Source organism: Anguilla rostrata, chromosome 5 (assembly GCF_018555375.3).
Source record: "Anguilla rostrata isolate EN2019 chromosome 5, ASM1855537v3, whole genome shotgun sequence".
In the NCBI taxonomy this organism is placed as follows: domain Eukaryota; kingdom Metazoa; phylum Chordata; class Actinopteri; order Anguilliformes; family Anguillidae; genus Anguilla; species Anguilla rostrata.
The window spans coordinates 59,692,158-59,711,113 of NC_057937.1; the positions used below are offsets into that span (position 1 = coordinate 59,692,158).

Below are 18,956 nucleotides of genomic sequence, written 5' to 3' on the forward strand. Positions count from 1 at the left end.
AATCTGTATAAATCCCGTTATTTAACTGTATAAATCCTGCTATTTTATGGAATAATGAGTTGTTGCCATTATTCTACATGACTTTGACAGCGCTTTGAAGAAAGAAAGAAAAAAATAAACAATTGCAAACAATTTACTGTCAAAATACAGTTCTATTTACAGAGTGCTTGCGCCTCTATGGAACAAGACAGACGAGTGAAAATGACGTAGAGACAGGAAAATGGAGGGCAGGCTAATAAATTTGGTAAACCGAGGCTTCGGCGCTGCCTGCATCCACGCGGGGGGGGGGGGGAAGGGGGGTTTTCCTTTCCAAACTGGCAACAAATCCCCCTTTCATTCTGGAGGGTTTTTTTGGCCCGTGCCTCCCAGTTCAGAGACGGTTAGAGGAGTGTGAAAGAGAGAGAGACAGATAAGTGTCCAGGATTAGGGTGAAAAAAGGGGGCGGGGCTGCCCTACACCAGCAACCAGCAGCCAATGATGCGGGAGGCGCTCCAGGGAAAAGGGCTTGTAGCAGCTTCACACTGGAAAAGCGCTATCGATCTCCTGCTAGCTTTGCTCTGCTATCAGTCTCACGGCACACACTTGACGTCAACGCGTGTATTTTACGCATTGTCTGATTTCACAGTGGCTATCATAACACACATCATCACATACCCGGATATGTTCACTCCAGTTGCATCATCATCATCACAGTGTTATTAACGTATGTATACATGTGTATTGTTTAAATGTTTACAGTGGCCATCACAGTGCACACATGCGTGCATTTTACACATTGTTTGATTTCACAGTAGCACACTGATTTTTATACCTATGTAAATTACACTGTATCACTACCATAACACACATCTGGATATGTTTACTCCAGTTGCACCATTACCACAGTGCACACTGTTATTAACCTGTGCATGCGTGTGTCTATTGTTTTTTTTTACAGCGCTCATTGGTGTTCACGCGTGTGCGTTTGCAATGCGCCGCGAGCCTAGCGTAGCGCGCACGTCCATCGGTACGTACGTGTTTTGCGGGCAGAATCCTCCACGAAGAGCGAGGAGATGTCCTCGTCCACGCCGGCCTCGTTCTTGGCGATGCACGTGTACGCCCCCGTGTCCTCGTACCGAACGTTGCTGATGTGCACCTCGCTGCCGTTCGCTGGACCAATCACAAGACAGCGAGCGGTTCAGAGGACAGGGGACGAGGCCTTCGAACAGCTCTGAAAGCACTCGCTCGTTTACCTCTGTGACCACAACGGCAGATCGCAGCTGGGGTCTAATAAAATCACCAATGAGAGGGTTACAGATAGAGGCTGGATCATCACGGTACAGGCAGTATCAGGGCAGAGAACTGAAACCCCAGCTGGGGGGTGGGGGTGGTGCTGCCATGTGGGTGGAGGTGGGGGGGTTTGCCCCCCTAACCCAGCGAATGCACCACACGCTCTCCCAGGCCAATTTGTGATTTGTTTTCTCTTGCGCAGAGGCTTGACATCCGAGCACGTAAACACAACGATCAGCTGAGTCTACATGCTCTTAGAGCAACTGTCTCAGTGCTGTCTCCTGTAGTTTAATTTCCATGGAGACATGTACTGATCCATCTCAGATGTTAGTATAAATATATATATATATATACTTTCTTTTTTGCGAGTGGTGTGGGCTTTCAGGACTGGATAAACCCCTGAGACAGGATTACAGGTTCAGAGGAGGAGTAAATGATGTCATTCAATGATGATAGAGTCTCTGCGATTGCTACACCACCCTGCAAACACACATATTTCTGAGGCAGGTGTGTTTGTAAAATGGGGATTTTTTTGGTTGTGTTCCCTTATACAGCTGTATTCTAGTGAACCAGGAGCGCAGCCATACTTAAAAATACTTACTAATAATAATCATATTTATAACAGCACAATACAACTATTACTACTACAACAAGTACTACTACTATTGCTACTACTACTATTACTACTACTACTACTACTACTACTATTACTAATAATAATAATAATAATAATAATAATAATAATGCTGTTGGCATCATCATCATGGTCATCACTGGCTGAATGGTCATCAATAGCCAGATTCTTTTATCTTAAGTGATGTAAATGGCCATCATGTTCATTACGTGAAACAAAATGACTGTACACTGAATAAAGCCGTGTGATCAAGAGCAGACAACGTGCCCAGAACAGCACAGAACACTGAAGTGTCACTCACTACGAAAAAAAAAATCTCCTGCTCCCCCCAAAAAAGCACACAGCCGATCCCATATAAATCCGTTCAGAATGAGGATCTGCTTAAACAGCCAGCACACTGGAGAGTCTTTGCTAGAGATGGCGTAGTAACACTTTACTCGAACCCTTCCTCATAAGGCTGACATAACACTTACTATACACATAACATAACAGCTGTCATAATAAGATGGCGTAACAGACGATGTCATACTTTTTACGGGTAAAATCAGTAACATCTGTCATAACTTTTACCTGGAAATTTTTATGTTATTTGACATAAAACTGACATCGTCTGTTATGCCAGCTGTTACAATATGTGAAATGACACAAAACTGTAATATACGCATCGCAGGGCTGAAGGGTTCACGTGCAGCGGTATCGTTGCTCTTAAACGCTTGTGTATACGTACCTGGCGTTACCGTCGCTGTTAGATACAGTGTTAGATACTACCTAGCTTTTAGGTAAACTAAGCATTAAGTACAGTTTAGTGGTAGGAATAGACGAGCAGTGTTGGGTTGAATGGCCTGTTCTCGTCTTACGCTATGCTATGCTATGCTATGCTATGCTATGTTATGTTATGCTATGCTATGTTATGCTATGCTATGCTATGCTATGCTATGTTATGTTATGTTATGTTATGTTATGTTATGTTATGTTATGTTATGCTATGCTATGCTATGCTATTCTATGCTATGCTATGTTATGTTATGTTAAATACAGGTATTCGTACCTTGCAGGGTGAGCTGCTTGGACAGCTGGGTGGTGATGTCCACGCCGTTCTTCAGCCAGGTGAGCTTGGGGGCGGGGATTCCCTCGGCGTGACACCTGAGGCTGGCGGTCACGCCCGGCTCCCGAGCCTGGCTCTCCGGGTGCACCCGGATAACCGGGGGCACTGGTGCATTGTGGGGGATAAAAGCGGGAGAAATGCGAGTCAGCACAGGTGGGGGGGGGGGGGGTAATGAGCCGGGACTGTGCACCCAGAGGAACACAGGCGTATTTTTTTTCATACCCGCTTAGCGTCCTGCCCCGGCCCCCCCTCCCCCTCGAAATTACCATATTATCAATGCCATCCACAGGCACTTACCGCCATCGAGCGAGCGCAATTAAATCACATCGACTGGCCGAGCAGGTAGCGGCGCGGAGACCGAACAGAGAACGCACAGGCGCGGACAGGTGCGGACTTTAAGCGGTGAATTATTAAAAAGGCGCGCTTTCAGGGCGAGAGGATAAATAAGGGCGTAATTAAGTCGGACGCCGCGCCGGTGCCCATTGATCCCGCGGTCTGGGGAGCTCATTCAGCGCAGCGGCACCGGGGGGATTAAATATTAAACATGCAGCGCGGGCCTTATCTTCAGATGGAGCCAGGCCTGCGCTGCGCGAGGAGGAGGCGACGGCGGCGGCGGCCGGCCCATTCCTTTAGTTTGGGCTGACGTATCGCGTTAAAATCTCCACTACTGTACCTCGTGAGTGTGTGTGTGCGTGTGTGTGAGTGTGTGTGTGTGTGTGTGTGTGTGAGTGTGTGTGTGTGTGTGTGAGTGTTTGTGTGCGTGTGTGTGTGTGTGTGCGAGTGTGTGTGTGTGCGTGTGTGCGTGTGTGTACGCACGCCCATGCACATTTCTGCTCACACACCCTCCATCCGTCTTTTTACGGATAACCACTCTAATTCCGGCTCACGCGAGCGACGTCGTTTAATACGTCTTCCCCCCGCGCCGCTCTGCCTTCACGAGACTAGAGCATACTGAAAATATGTGGAAATAAAATCTTTTTTTTTTTTTTGAGATATGTGCAACCCTTCGCTGTCAAAGAAATATAAAACCACAGTCTGTGGGTGTCCTGACTCCCTGCGTCACCCCCTGTGAATACAGGAAATGTACAAACAGCGTCATTGTGCCCGCCCATGGCACCTCTGGCCCCTGCCCACCCCCAAAACCCAGCCCTGGCGATGGGTTTTTGCGGGTACTGTCATACTGACATTACTGGCAGTGATGCCCTGGTTATGACAGGCACACACAGTTTGTGACTGGAACACCCAAAAATGGATGGTTTTCCAATTAAACCCCGCCCCCCAGAAACTGCAATCGCAATGTCCAATACCCCCTCTCCCCCCCCACCCCCCCGCCCCCCACTGATCACAGTCTCCCCTCCCCCGTCCCATTTCTCCGGAACACCCATGATTGGAACCTTGGCACCGTCCCGTCCCCAAACCCCCAACGGTAACGGAGTCGTTGCTATGACGGGAGCGCTGCCCCCTGGAACGCGTTTCCTCCAGAGCGTCTGCCACTCGACGCGGGTGAGCCGTGCCATCTGTGCCAGGGGCACCGCGGGCAGCGGGCACCGCGGGCACGCTTCACCCCGGCTGCCCAACTGGCCCTCGCGAGTCCGTCACTTTTCAGGAAGGGCAAAAAAATGGCTCTTAATGAACTCCTAATCAACACCGCTTCACACGGGCACAGCCAGCGAGGGCCTCACAGACAGCAAAGCGCTCTGCAGTTAATTACTCCCTTTATAAAGACAACGCTATGCTAATCTAAAGCATATACTGCCTTATCAAATGCAGGAGTGCACTTCTTATGAGTTTTTTTTTTTTTCTTTTCTTTTTTTAAATACCCCACAGCTAGACGGTTAATTAGTGCGGCTGTGCTCTGCCAGCTGAAGATGAAATGTCAAGGTGAATTATTTTTAAAACCAAAGACGACGGCGGGGTACATGCTGTATTTTAGCCCGGGCTGTTCAGTAATCAGTAATTAGACACAATAAAATAACCGAATGTTTATGCTTAGAAAACTTTATTATTCTCATGGAAAATTCATTACTCACAGAAGGCGGTATAAAGAATCTGAGACACGTGTGAGAGAGAGAGAGGAGGAGGGGAGAGAGAGGGGAGAGGGAGGGATAGAAAGAAATAAAAGGAGGGAGAAAGGAGAGAGAGGGAGTAAAACAGGAAGACAGAACAGAGAGGAAGAGAGAGGGGAGGAGGCGAGGGAGAGAGGGGAGAGAGGAAGAGAGGGGTGAGGGAGAGAGGATTGTACGGAGAGAGAGAGAAATAGGGAAAGAGTGTGAGAGGAGAGAGAGAAAAATAAGGGGAAAGAGGAGTGAGCAAGGGAGAGAGAAAGAGAATAAGGGAGAGAGTGAGACAGAGAGGAGAGAACAAGAGAGAGAGAGACAAAGAGAAGGAGAGAGACGGAGAGAAGGAGAGAGAGAGCAAGAAAGAGAGACAAAGAGAAGGAGAGAGACGGAGAGAGAAGGAGAGAGAGTAATTTCCCTTAGGTGCAGCTGACAGGTGTTCCCGCGCAGTTCACCCTTTCTCGCCGGCATCCATTATGCAGACGGGTTTCGTAAATGCCAGGCGCCGCCTCCGAAAGGGGAGAATCGCGGGCGCACCGAAAGCCATTCCGGAACTCTCTGTAGCTGGCGGGCCAGTCTCTCGGCCCCCCCGCGGCGGCTACCGCGGCAGCTCGGGGATCGCGCCTTCAAAGCGCGCGGCGCAGTAGCGCTTGTTTATTTTTTGAAAGTGTCTGCGAGACATTTCGGTTGTTCGTGGCGGTGACTTTTTTGTCGTTCCCCAACCCCCCCCACCCCCCCCCTCCTCCCGAGCGGGGCGTGCAGTCTTGCAAACTTCCGCAAAAAAACGTTTGTTGGGGTAAATAGACAAAAGACAAATGAGCAGCCTGGAAATGCTCGGCCCTAAACTTTGCACTTCCCCGCCATCGTTCCTCAAATTAAGGGCCCGATTCAATCAAATGCACTGAGACAGTTTAAGGGCACCTACAGTTCAGCTGAACACACACATTCAACTGAACTCTCAGGATTAATCCCGGGCAGTATTTCCACGTGATCCACTTCCTGTGAATGGACCAATGCAATGCAATGTTGTTGGCTGATGCACAATATTATACAGCATGAACAGACACCAAAACCCATATAGATAATTAGGTTACATATCTACATGCAGGGACAAATCTCTACCGGGCCTAACTAGCACTACCAGTCTGTCACTTGTGTCCCATCTTGTTCCTGTAGAATTTTGCACTTGTGTCTCCATCCACCACCTATATTGCGCTCGTGTTGTTATCTTGATGTTGTAGCTTGTTGTCATGCCTCCTAGTTTGACTTACCATAACTTTCTGACCTAGCCTATGCTTAGTGTGTGAACTGGACTTGGCTGAATGTGTTCACGGCTATGGATAACTGTAACATAATGAGTACTGAACCTTATCGGACCTGTGTTTTCCAGTTGTTGTGATGACCTTCGGTATGCACTTAACAGTACGCCGCTTTGGATAAAAGCGTATGCCAAATAAATGTAATGTAAAATATACATTTTTCCTGCCATTCTTTTAAAAAAAACTGTTTCTAATCACCAGGTAGCTGAATCTACACCCTGAAAAAGACAAGCCTGAATAACAGTTACCCCCACCCCAGGAAAAAAACTCAACAGCCCATGGGAAATGACCACACTCTGGCAGTTCTCACTCAGCCGACGCACTTATCACTCTGAACAGATTTTTCCGGAAAAACAACTTGAAAGACCAGAGAAGTGTCTGGGCAGCTGCGGTCCACATATGGGCAAGGCTGCCGATTTGTCATCGTTTCTTAGAGGATTTTACAGTGTCCGTTTGCGCCAAAAGATTGCATTTAAATTGCCGGAATGACAATTTTTTTTTAGGACATTCTGTTGAACATACCCATAAAATTTAAGAAAACAATTTCCCTTCTACTATGCCCTCGAGAAACTTCTCCCGACCAATAAAGCAACTTAGGGTGGGGGAACTTTTGACTTTTGGCCCTGAAAAGTTGGCAGCAGTTCACAACCTCCCTACCTGCATACCTTCAGGGCTCAGTATGGGTGATAAACCCAGTCATCAATAGGCCTTGCTCGAGTCCACTTCCTGTGCTGCAGGTGGTCGAAGGAGAAGTGCAGATATCTGCTGAGAGCCCAAGAGATGCTGCCTGCTAATCTCCTGTTTTCCGTTTGTCGAGGGTGGATCAAAGCGTTTCACCAAAATCGGAAAATTCTGCAGTGAGTGAGAACTCCACACAGTCGTTGGTACCGGTCTACACGTACGAAGTTCAACACATTATGCTGATGTCAGCCTAACGGACCCTTGAAGTTTTCAAACTCGTGTTGCATAGTAACGACGTGTCCTTCTGTAGTTATTTTCTTTAATTTTTTTGTTGCGGCTAACCCACAAGAAAATCATGAAATGGCGTTTACTCGCAACATGTTTGACGCCATTGTTAACTTTTCAAAATTATTAGGCTACACCTATTTGATTCAAATTGCCCCAAAAAAAGCATCAATACTCAAGAGGCATTACAATCCTCAGACGCACTTCTCCGTCGATATACGCCCTGTATACAACCAGGCATGCAGAGCCAGTGTAAAACTAACGACGTGTACTATTACAGCTATTTTCTTTTTTTAATTTTGTTGCTGCTAACCTACAAGAACACGTGCGTTTACTCGCAAAAATGTTCGATGCCAATTTTTAACATTGGGGGCCACAACTCTTTGAATCAAATTGGGCCCCCCCAAAAAAAGAGAAGAGCATCGATCCTCAGACGCGTTACTCAGCCAGCATGCACACCCTGCACACAAACAGCGCGCAAAGCCAGCGCGAAAACCGGGCCTCTCTTAACCGGCTGCACAGCGGGAGAGTGAAGGCTAATGTCAGAGAGCCCGCGCGCGCCAGCGTAGCGTGAATTAAAGGGGGCCTCTCTTCGTACCGTTGACCCGCAGCAGGTGGGTCTGGGAGAGGTGCTGGTACCCTTCGGCGTGACAGCTGTAGTTGCCCATGTGGGTCGTGGTCACCTTTGTTATGTAGAGGGAGCCGTCGTCTCCGAAATCCTGCGGGGGAGAGAGAGAGAGAGGGAGGGAGGGAGGGAGGGGAGGAGAGAGCGGGGCGGGGGGAGGGTGGGGGGGAGAGGGGGTGCGACAGGACTCAAAAGGAGACGACGGTTACGGATTCTTGCACCGCACACACACACATGGCACAATGAAAATGCAAAAGCAAACACACAGGAAAATAAATAAATAAATAAAATAAAAATCATAATAAATAAATTAAGCCACACAAAGACCTTCACAAACAAAATGCCAAATGCATTAATTAACAGAGAATTTTAAGGTGCAAAAAGGGCAGCCCGCTCGCACACGGCACGGATGAGATGGTGGATAAATCAAGCCGAGGGTGAAGTATGATTATTGTAGCGAGAGAGGCGGAAGATAAATTGGAGCCTCTTAGTGTTGGCACCAGGGAAGTTAAGCTCACTTCAACTCACAGCAGGAAGGTACCGTTAGCCTTCGCTGTGGCAGAGAACTTTCCTCTTGCTTCCTCTTTCGTCTGTGCTAAGAAAACCTAATTCCCATTTAAAGGTTAAAAAAAATATGGGCCACACAACACAAAGAGTCGGGTTTCTTAGATATACTGACCTTATTTTCTTTTTCGTTTTCCCCCAATTTTCGGGGACAGAAATTGAACTTGTAACTGTACCGTTCTCTTGTGTTGTTGCTATGCCAACTGCAATTACGGAGCAACGGTGCAATAAAATAGAGGGGCCTGACATCACCACCTTGATCGAAGGTAACGGAGACAAGCTCCACCAATCACAGAGAGTGCCGGTACAACCTGTAACAAACTAATGGGACAATGCTGATGGGTGATGGTCATGCTGGATACAGTTTCCGACTAGGCCTGGGATTGCCGCGTTCACCAATCACCATCAGTGTTGTTCTAATGGCTGTTAACAACATTAGCCGTGATTGGTGGAGCTCCTCTCTCGTTTCCTTCATTTCAAGCGCTGCCGAGGCACTTGCATTCTCCCTCTTTTTTTTGCCACACGATGAGTCAGAGACGTAGGAATTTTCCAGAGTGCGAGCCACACAGCACCCAGCAGGAGCAGTAGCACCACAGCAAGGATTAGAAAAACCCAGGAGGTACAGCGCCGTTGCGCGGAGAATTAAAACTGACGACGACCGGTAAACTGTTACAGGGCTAACGCTAGCACTAACCCAAACTACCCTGGCTGATCTACTCCCACCGTAACCCACTGGCATGAAGTCAATTTAGACTTCAGGTAAATAAGAGGCCTACATATTCAGACAGGTTTAGTTGGAATGTTTCATTTAAGCAGGTGCAGCATTGTGGTCATGTGACAATGACTGACAGGCTTCTGGAACAAACAGATACATAAATTATAGACCAAAGCACATCTCGGTGAGTGAAAAATGTCCAGCTCAGAAAGAGACAGAGAGAGAGAAAAAAAAAATAGGCTCGTACAAACACAAAAAACACTTTGTGAGCGTGAATGCTCGGTGAGTGAGGTCCAGCTGTTTGCAGGCCAGTTTCAGTGGAAGTGGAAAAATAAAGCAAAAGCGTTCCATTGGCGTGTGGAATCGGTGCCGCAAATACCAGTGAATGGAGGCGGGCCATGAAGCTAATGAACCTGCATGTTTTACAAATGTTTTACGAATTCAGGCTGTTTTCACATTCATTAAACACGCTGCTACGCAGTTCTCTCTCTCTCACACAAGAGAGCTTCTCTTGGAGATATTTTGTCATTCAGTGTATCAGCAGCAGTGGTCGTGGAGTCTATTAATTTCATCGTCCGTTAGAGGCATAGCACGTCTTAAGCGGTACACAAATAAATCTTCAAGAGATCGGACTCGATTGAAACGTTTCAACCGCTGTCGCATCTGCGGCAAGCCCTCTGCGTTCTTTCTTTGTTCGGTTTAAACAGTAGCGATGTACGCACTGTGACTACACAGAGATAATACACAGAAAACACAAGACACTCAACTCTGAGACCGGCATTTATATCATTACATATCATCCACAGACGCACACTCACACACACACACATGCGTGCGCAAACACGTGTGTGTGTGTGTGTGTGGGTGAATGTGCACAGTAAAATAGCTAAATACAGAATCATTTTATGAACACACACACGGGCACACGCAGTAAAACAACCACTGTTAATTCAACTCCAACGGTGTTAGCCAAACTCGTAACAGATAGCATTTGGTCCCACTCAGAATATGTGGGACCAAATTCTATCTTTTACGAGTTGAATTAACACCGTTAGGAGTTGAATTAACACTGGTTGTTTTACTGCGTGTGCCCGTGTGTGTGTGTGTGTGTGTGTGTGTGCATAACATTATTCTGTATTTAGCTATTTCCCTAGCGCATAGCAGAACACAACGTGGTTCGCTTAACATGCCCAGGAGGAGACTCTGGACAGGAAGAGAGTATTTACGGGGACGAAAACACAGGAAGTGGGCCCCTCACACACACACACACACACACACTCCTTGCCCAATTCATCACCGACACAATCCCCCAAAATGCATTGACATGGTTACCCCTGTAAAGGATATATTTAAAGATTAAATGCTAACTCAGCTTATCAGTGATATTTTATTTTGTAATATCTGTAGGAGTTTGACATAAATGTTTTCCAGAAGAAGATAATAAATGTTTGAAAATGGTCTGAAGGTGAGCATTTCAGCATGGCAAGCATGCGATAGTGACACAGCTTTTATGAATTAGAGTCGAAACTGCATTGTACAGTTTATTACAGCTTATTACTTTTTCAGAGAAGAAAATCCATGGTGCCTTTTCAAGATATGCAAAAGTTTCACGGTATGGTACTTGCATGTGACACATAGTCTACTGTTGTGCGTGCACAGTATTGTATTGTGAATGCAAAAATGTTTCATTAGCTTCATGGCATTTAAAACAGATGACAAGAAAAGTCAATACCATACCTGTGGAGGGATCTGTAAAAAAAGACAGTTGCACATGTTTAAGAGGACTAGTGCTGGAATTGTTGACATGATGAACATCATAGCAACCAATACAGAAACAAACAGCATGAAGCACCCCTAACAGGCAATAAAGAGTTCAAAATATGAAACTTTATAAAAGGATATGGATTCTGTACAATATTCACAGAAAAAAAGACTATAAAACTCAATGACCTGGTCTGAAAACCACTGAAAACAATATAGAAAGATATGAGATTCTGCCATCTCAGCAGTAAAAATATTTCCACTCATTTATATCTGAGGTAAAGAAATTCCAAAAAAATAAAGGTACAAAACTACAAGGTATAACAAAATCGATCAATAGTCCTCTGGAAAGGGGGGGCTTCATATGGGAATCAATAATTGCCGCTGTTTGGAAGATCACTCAATCATTTCGACGCTCACAGCTTAACAGACACGGCTGCTAGCCTCAATTCGCGTGTCCCCACAGAAAAGGAACCGCAGCAAGGGGGGGGGGGGGATTTGTACAGGATGCAGACGCCATTCCCGCCATCGGGGGCGACTGTGCGTGCCTCGCGCTGGCTTTTATTTGGCGACTGGTGCCGTGGGCGGTGGGTGCTGCGCTCCTGCTAAAATCGCAGTTTCGTCGCGTCACGTGAAGGCTCTAATAGCTTTATTACCCAGCTGACCGGAGACGCAGACATCTCTGAGTGTTAGAGAAACAGCGCTTATCACAGTGCGCTTATAAACCCCACTCTCATTTATGTTAATCGATGTGGGTAAAGCCGTTAAACACAGATTATGGTAGCGCATCTGATCCCGTCCATCCCTGTGACCTGAGCAGCCTAGCAAAAGGTGGCCAATTCCCCAGAGCTCGAGTTCGCTCGCATCTTATTGCACCCTACTCAAATGTGCGCACACAAAAGAAAGAAACAGCAAAAGTGATCGATGTAATTTGGCAGTTTCAATTCTATTGTGTTCCGTGAAGACATTACAAGTGAACTAACACGCAATGTTCTTAATTCCGGTTTATACCTCAAGAATTATGTTGTTTATAGCGGATTTTTTGTATTTCTGCCTGAGCCTTGAATTAACGGACTCGCTTAAGACAGAACATGCTTGCTTGCAGGATGAGAAAGGGATTTGTAGAGGCGCAGCACCATTCTGAATACCAGGTGCCACTTGGCTTGACGCATCAGTCGTTTTTCTAATTAAGAACCATGTCCAGTGGTGATCCAAAAAACCAGAACCGCGGAACGCGGGGAGACACCGCCATTGATCTGGAGGCATATCGTTAACACTCGACGGGCAATTAAATATCACAAGAAATCTCACCCTTTCCGCAACAGGAGCCAGATATTAACCAAGCCCGAGGCTCTTTTCAGGGTAAGCCTGAAGCCAGCAATACAGCGTACCTAAAATATATGCGCTGTGTACCGAAATCCCACTATTACATATTCCCGCTATTAAACGGCATATTATTCTCTGCTATTACATGCTGATGCTATATTGTTACCGTTACGTGCGATGCAATTGATATGTGATGCAACTGCTATGCACTTGTCCCTGGTGTTCTGTGGTTGAGATATTGCCCTACAGACTGTTAGGTATAATGTAATTGTTTTCTTTTTCTTCCTGCTCAGGGACAACGAGGAAAACTAAATTTGGCTAAATATGGCTCTCCTTTATGGCTATAATGTAGGCTGGTGTCCTGTAAATTAATGTTTTATTTTTGTATTTATAGGAAATTATATTTGAGAAACATTTCATACGTAACCCACTGAGGACACCGTTTATGTATATAGATGTTATGTGTATTTTGCACTTTTTGCAAGGCTGAAATAAAACAGTAAGCACCGTGCCAAAAAACGCGCACCGTAAAGAGACTACCAGGCCATTAACTGTTAACACCATCTAATGTTTTCCCACAAATGTGTGGAAAACAAACAAGCGAATAAAACAGCAATAATGCAAGGCAAAATAAATGTAGTATTGGGGCTGTCACCATGTGATTAACCTGTTGCAAAAAAACAAAGCATAGCTGAAGTCTCAACCATACTATTTAGACGACGTATCCATAAATTTAAACGATCACTCGACAGGACTGGAGTGTCTTTGCTTCCCAGAAAGGATATTCTGAACTTTGGCCCTTCCAGTCTGCCATAGCTTTGCACATGAAGTCCCGAAATTTTATTAACAAGCTCCTCACCAATCTGTGCATTAATTGAAAGGGAAACCTTTCGTGAATTATTATTTTTTCCTTCATTATAGCATCCTTTCAACAAAAAAGCAAACAGACGGTTGACAGCAGACGGAGCATTGCGAATCTCATGTCCGCCACGGTATCTCATTATCCCAGAAGTCACTTCCAGCAGGCAGTTCACTCAACTTTTCAAAAGAAAAAATTCAAAGGCACAGTATGTTCCCAACATGACATGAAAAATGTAATAAGCATTATTAACATCCATAAAAATCTATTAATTTTGATTACTTTGCTGCAGGTCTTATAAACAGTACGTTGTTATAAATGAATTATGAATACTCATCAAACTTTATGTTCTATTCTAGCATTATGTTGTGTTTGGTCCAAGATCATACCGCCTTTGAATGAGAATTTTACAATGCCTGCTACATTTTAGTCCTCAAATACTGTAAAAATGTCTTCATATTTACCATAGGTTCATATGCTTTTTTGAATATTACATTTGTGATAACTCATATTACAACCAATCATAACAGCATATTACAGCTCATGACCAAGGCCATGCAACTGCTACACTATATGCTGCAGGCATTTTTAATAAATAATTTTTCATTCGTTGTGCAAAATTTGTTTCATGACATGAATTTATAACTTGTTGCCATGACTGGAGTTATATCATTCTTACGACTGCTCCATGCTATTGTATTTAGTTTAAGTAAAATGTTGTCCACTGTTTTAACAAAAAAGCCCTCCAGACAGTTACATTACATATCTCTTCCAGACTTAGGGTACCCTGTACCCCAAACCCCACCCCGGTTCCCAGCGCCCCCGGCCCTTACATTGATGTCCTCCAGGTCCAGGGTGTTGAGCACCTGGTTGTTCCTCTTCCAGACGATGGGGGGTCTACGCGTGCCCGTGATGCCGCAGGTGAGGACCACGCTCTGCCCCACCATGGCGGTGGTCACGCTGAACTTCAGCTCGCTGGCCAGGCTCAGCTGGAACACCTCTGCAAACAGATCCACATTCACATCACATTCACAGCACATCACACCACATTCTCATCACATTCACATCATATCAGATTCACATCACATTCACATCACACCACATTCACATTCACATTCTCATCATATCACATTCACATTCTCATCACATTCACATCACACCACATTCACATTCTCATCACATCACATTCTCATCACATTCACATCACACCACATTCACATTCTCATCACATTCACATCCACATCACATTCTCATCACATTCACATCACATTCTCATCACATTCTCATCACATTCACATCACATTACATTCACATTCACATTACATCACATTCACATCATATTCACATGACATTACATCACATCACATTCACATCATATTCTCATCACATTCACATCACATCACATTCATATTACATTTACATCACATTCACATCAGATTACATCACATTCACATCCACATCACATCCACATCAACATCACATTCACATCACAGTCTCAATGAGCTTAACCCAGAGGGTCTGACACACCAAAGTCAACATATTGCAAATGTGTCTTATTGTGTAAGAGATGCACGTGAGCTGGAACAATCGTGATTCACTTCAAATACTTAAGCAACAATTTAGCAACGGTTTAGCAAAACAATCCTAGGAAGTTGCAAGGGAACACAGACACACAGACACATGCAAAAACACACATGCACACACACACACACAATCACACACGCACAGAGACGCACAGATGCACACACACACTGTGTCATTCAAAAGCCTTTGTTTTTTTAAAGAAAGAGCACTAATGAATAAATATTATTGAGACCTTTGCGGTCCTGTCAGACTGTTCATTAAAAAGGTCTGTGCTGTGACTCAGTTCTCTTTTCATTTGACTGCATAACAGGGACGTGCGCATTTAATTCTCTCCCTGGATAATGAGGACCAGGTCTACGCTTTGAGCAAAAGTGAATTCTAACTCAATCTGTTCCACTCCTGGAGGCATGAAATGCCAAACTTAATGAAACCCGGGATCCGAACAATGCCTTTGGCCCAGAGACCGAGCAGCTGGACAAGACGTGCGTGCGCGGAACCATCGGACTCATTAACCGCACCACCCAAAAACAGCGTGTTAATCGCGCCACCCAAAATGCCGCGACCGCTCACTCAAGTGTCTCACTCACACGTTTATCTCATGCCACAATGCCACGAGTGAATGATCGAATTAATAAATAAATGGGTAAATAAATAATGCACGGGAATAACGACGAGATATAAAAAGAGGCGCATTTTACACATTCTCGGTTTATGGATTGCTTCAATCTTTCCCCTCCACTTTCTTTTTTCGCAGCTAGGAAAAATAAATCTAAGTGTATGTTTTGAGGGCTGAGGACATAATAATAGACAATGTGGGAACAATAAAAAAGTGCTTTTTTTAATAAAAGCAATAAAATGTACTGAAGCAAAAACATTTCAGTCAAAGTTTTGGGATGAAAGAGGAAGGAGATGAGTTCAGTTAATCCCACTAGTACTCCGTGTTAAAGTTGATGGTTCCCTAAAGAAACAAAACAAAAACCAAACAGACCAAACAGACAGACAAAATATTAAAAAAGCTTTTGAGTAACTATTCTTCCTGAAGTCTTAACCATTTGGCACACAAGCAGTGTGATTCTCATTACAGCGCATTCTTCAAAAAACCACTGCCCTTTATACTTGAGAAAACCCTAATGGAATTGGAGAAGAGCGCTAGAGCTATTTGACTCAAAGTTATTAAACTCCACTCCACGGACTCCAGACCAATTAGAATTCCACAGTCAAATCAAAAAGACAAGGAGTCAGACCTCTCTTTTTCTCGACCACGCGCGAAAGATCAAACGCTTTCTCGAGCCAGGCTTAAAGAAGAACTTCAGAACAACTTCAGAGTGATTTAAAACATTCTACGGGATCCTGTCGAGCGTCGTTTCAAAATGACACCGACAGATGAGTGTGGGCGTTACTGCTTTTCTGAACAAACCCACCATTTCTGGTGGTCAGTGAAGTTGCAAACGGTTTTTAAAGAGAAAACAAATAATATATAATTGATATTTACTGTACTTCCACTGCAAGTCGGAAATAAAACATGCTACGCTACATAATTTTAACCATTCTACACAGCCCAGCGTGACACGGATCCTCCTGGTCCGGAATAACAGCGTTAGGTTTACAATTCGCTTGTTCTTTTTTCTTTTACCCAGGGCCACGGCTATGAATTCTCAGACTTGAGGCAAAATATATTAGTAGCCCCCACTCCCCCAATATATTTTGTAAGAAATTAAAAATAGTTACATTCCATATCCTTGGCCCCTCTCGGGCCAGGGCCTGGGAAAAGTTGACCCCAGCCCTGACACCCCCCCCCCCACCCACCATCTGCAGCCCTGATTTACTCTGTTAGATTTGCCACATAAAAGACCCAGGGGTCCTGCAGTCAAATCGCTAATGAGAATTTGAGTTGCATTTTTCTACTCTTTACCACCAAGGCAATTTGCGGAGTAACGTTAGGAGAGCTCACTCTAGTTGTTATAAATTAATTTAAAGCTGTATAAGCTTCAGGAGACATGCAGGAAGTTAGTTAGTTAGTGTGTAATTAGGTATGCGTACGCATTGCCATGCACACAGTCACACACGCGTGTTATATAATAATTAGTATTCCGACAACATGGAAATGCTGAGGTAGGTCACACAGGAAGGCCCCTTTAAATCGCAGGTATCGATCTGCAAATTACAATATCAGCGTGATTAGAACGTATCTGAGAAAACAATCTCTGTGCCATTACCCGGCCCGACGCCCTCGGTGTCGGCGACTGCCGCCAGCGCTCGACTTTTCAGATGCTATCGCTCTGTAAACAGGGCCGCGTAACTGACGTCGCAATATTTTCAAAACGTTTGGAGGAGCTGCGTCTCCCGTACTTCATTTCACACGAGATGTGTTCAGCAGCGCAGGGCTGCTGATGAGATTTCCACAGATAACATCTCAGCTTAGGAGAGGCAAAGCGCGTGCGGGTCAAACAAACATCCTGAGACAGAAGCGCGAGACAGAACCAATCCCAACGGTTAACGTGTTTTAATATAACCTATTCAATAAATGTGTTCATGTTTTAATTAATACATATTGATGCAGAGAGGCAATGCTGTCGGGGCTTAATTATACGCTGCACTAATACACAGCAAAGCTAATGTTTTAGTCAATTTCAAGAAGGCAAAAACGATAATCCAACAAAAGCCTATTGGCCCGCATGATCTCTGATTTCCAAATATTTCCATCTTATTTGAGCATTGTACTTCTTTTCTGAAAACCAAAATGCTTCAATTTGAAATATTTTGCATGATTAGCTTATATACAGAAAGCCTGCCCATCTTCCCACTGCAGTCAAAACAGCAGAAACCCTGCCCATCTTCCCACTGCAGTCAGAACAGCAGACACCCTGCCCATCTTCCCACTGCAGTCAGAACAGCAGACACCCTACCCATCTTCCCACTGCAGTCAGAACATCAGAAAGCCTGCCCATCTTCCCACTGCAGTCAGAACAGCAGAAACCCTTCCCATCTTCCCACTGCAGCCAGAACAGCAGAAACTCTGCCCATCTTCCCACTGCTGTCAGAACAGCAGAAACCCTGCCCATCTTCCCACTGCAGTCAGAACAGCAGAAACCCTGCCCATCTTCCCACTGCAGTCAGAACAGCAGAAACCCTGCCCATCTTCCCACTGCTGTCAGAACAGCAGAAACCCTGCCCATCTTCCCACTGCAGTCAGAACAGCAGAAACCCTGCCCATCTTCCCACTGCAGTCAGAACAGCAGAAACCCTGCCTATCTTCCCACTTAAGTCAGAACAGCAGAAACCCTGCCCATCTTCCCACTGCAGTCAGAACAGCAGAAACCCTGCCCATCTTCCCACTGCAGTCAGAACAGCAGAAACCCTGCCCATCTTCCCACTGCAGTCAGAACAGCAGAAACCCTGCCCATCTTCCCACTGCAGTCAGAACAGCAGAAACCCTGCCCACCTTCCCACTGCAGTCAGAACAGCAGAAACCCTGCCCATCTTCCCACTGCAGTCAGAACAGCAGAAACCCTGCCCATCTTCTCACTGCAGTCAGAACATCAGAAACCCTGCCCATCTTCCCACTGCAGTCAGAACAGGAGAAACCCTGCCCACCTTCCCACTGCAGTCAGAACATCAGAAACCCTGCCCATCTTCCCACTGCAGTCAGAACATCAGAAACCCTGCCCATCTTCCCACTGCAGTCAGAACAACAGACACCCTGCCCATCTTCCCACTGCAGTCAGAACAGCAGAAACCTTGCCCATCTTCCCACTGCAGTCAGAACAGCAGAAGCCCTGCCCTTCTTCCCACTGCAGACTGAAGGCTCACCACTTCAGATCACACCATGGCTCCCCTGAGCCCTTTTGGATATCTTTCTCTTTTATCTTTCTTTCCCTGGATCTTCTTTTTTTGATTAAGTTGTAGGTATTTAGAGGTATACCATTGCAAGATATGTTATTTGTCTAATAACACCTACTTGTGACAATACAAATTGTTGTTTGTCTTGTTAATATTGCATTGTGATTATAAATGGGCCTCTGTGCATCGTCCTGGTGATTTGTGTATTCCTCAGAGAAACACTGATGTTCCAAACTACTGTTCATTGCTCTGCATAAGAGGGTCTGCCAACTGATTGTAATGAAATGTAATGTAATATTCATAAGCCATTAAACCTAAAAAATACACACATC

General features: G+C 45.2%; 1 protein-coding gene across 5 annotated transcripts in view; it reads right to left on the reverse strand.

Annotated features, from left to right (window-relative positions):
• Positions 1-18,956, reverse strand: part of LOC135255816 (follistatin-related protein 5-like) — a 174,632-nt gene that overhangs the window by 33,674 nt on the left and 122,002 nt on the right. For all 5 annotated transcript variants that reach the window (XM_064337489.1, XM_064337487.1, XM_064337486.1 and 2 more), the window contains exons 7-10: positions 14,034-14,200; positions 7,949-8,069; positions 2,952-3,113; positions 1,015-1,149 (exon numbers count right to left, since the gene is read on the reverse strand). In XM_064337489.1, coding sequence (XP_064193559.1) covers positions 1,015-1,149; positions 2,952-3,113; positions 7,949-8,069; positions 14,034-14,200 — 585 coding nt within the window. The remainder of the gene's footprint in view (positions 1-1,014; positions 1,150-2,951; positions 3,114-7,948; positions 8,070-14,033; positions 14,201-18,956) is intronic.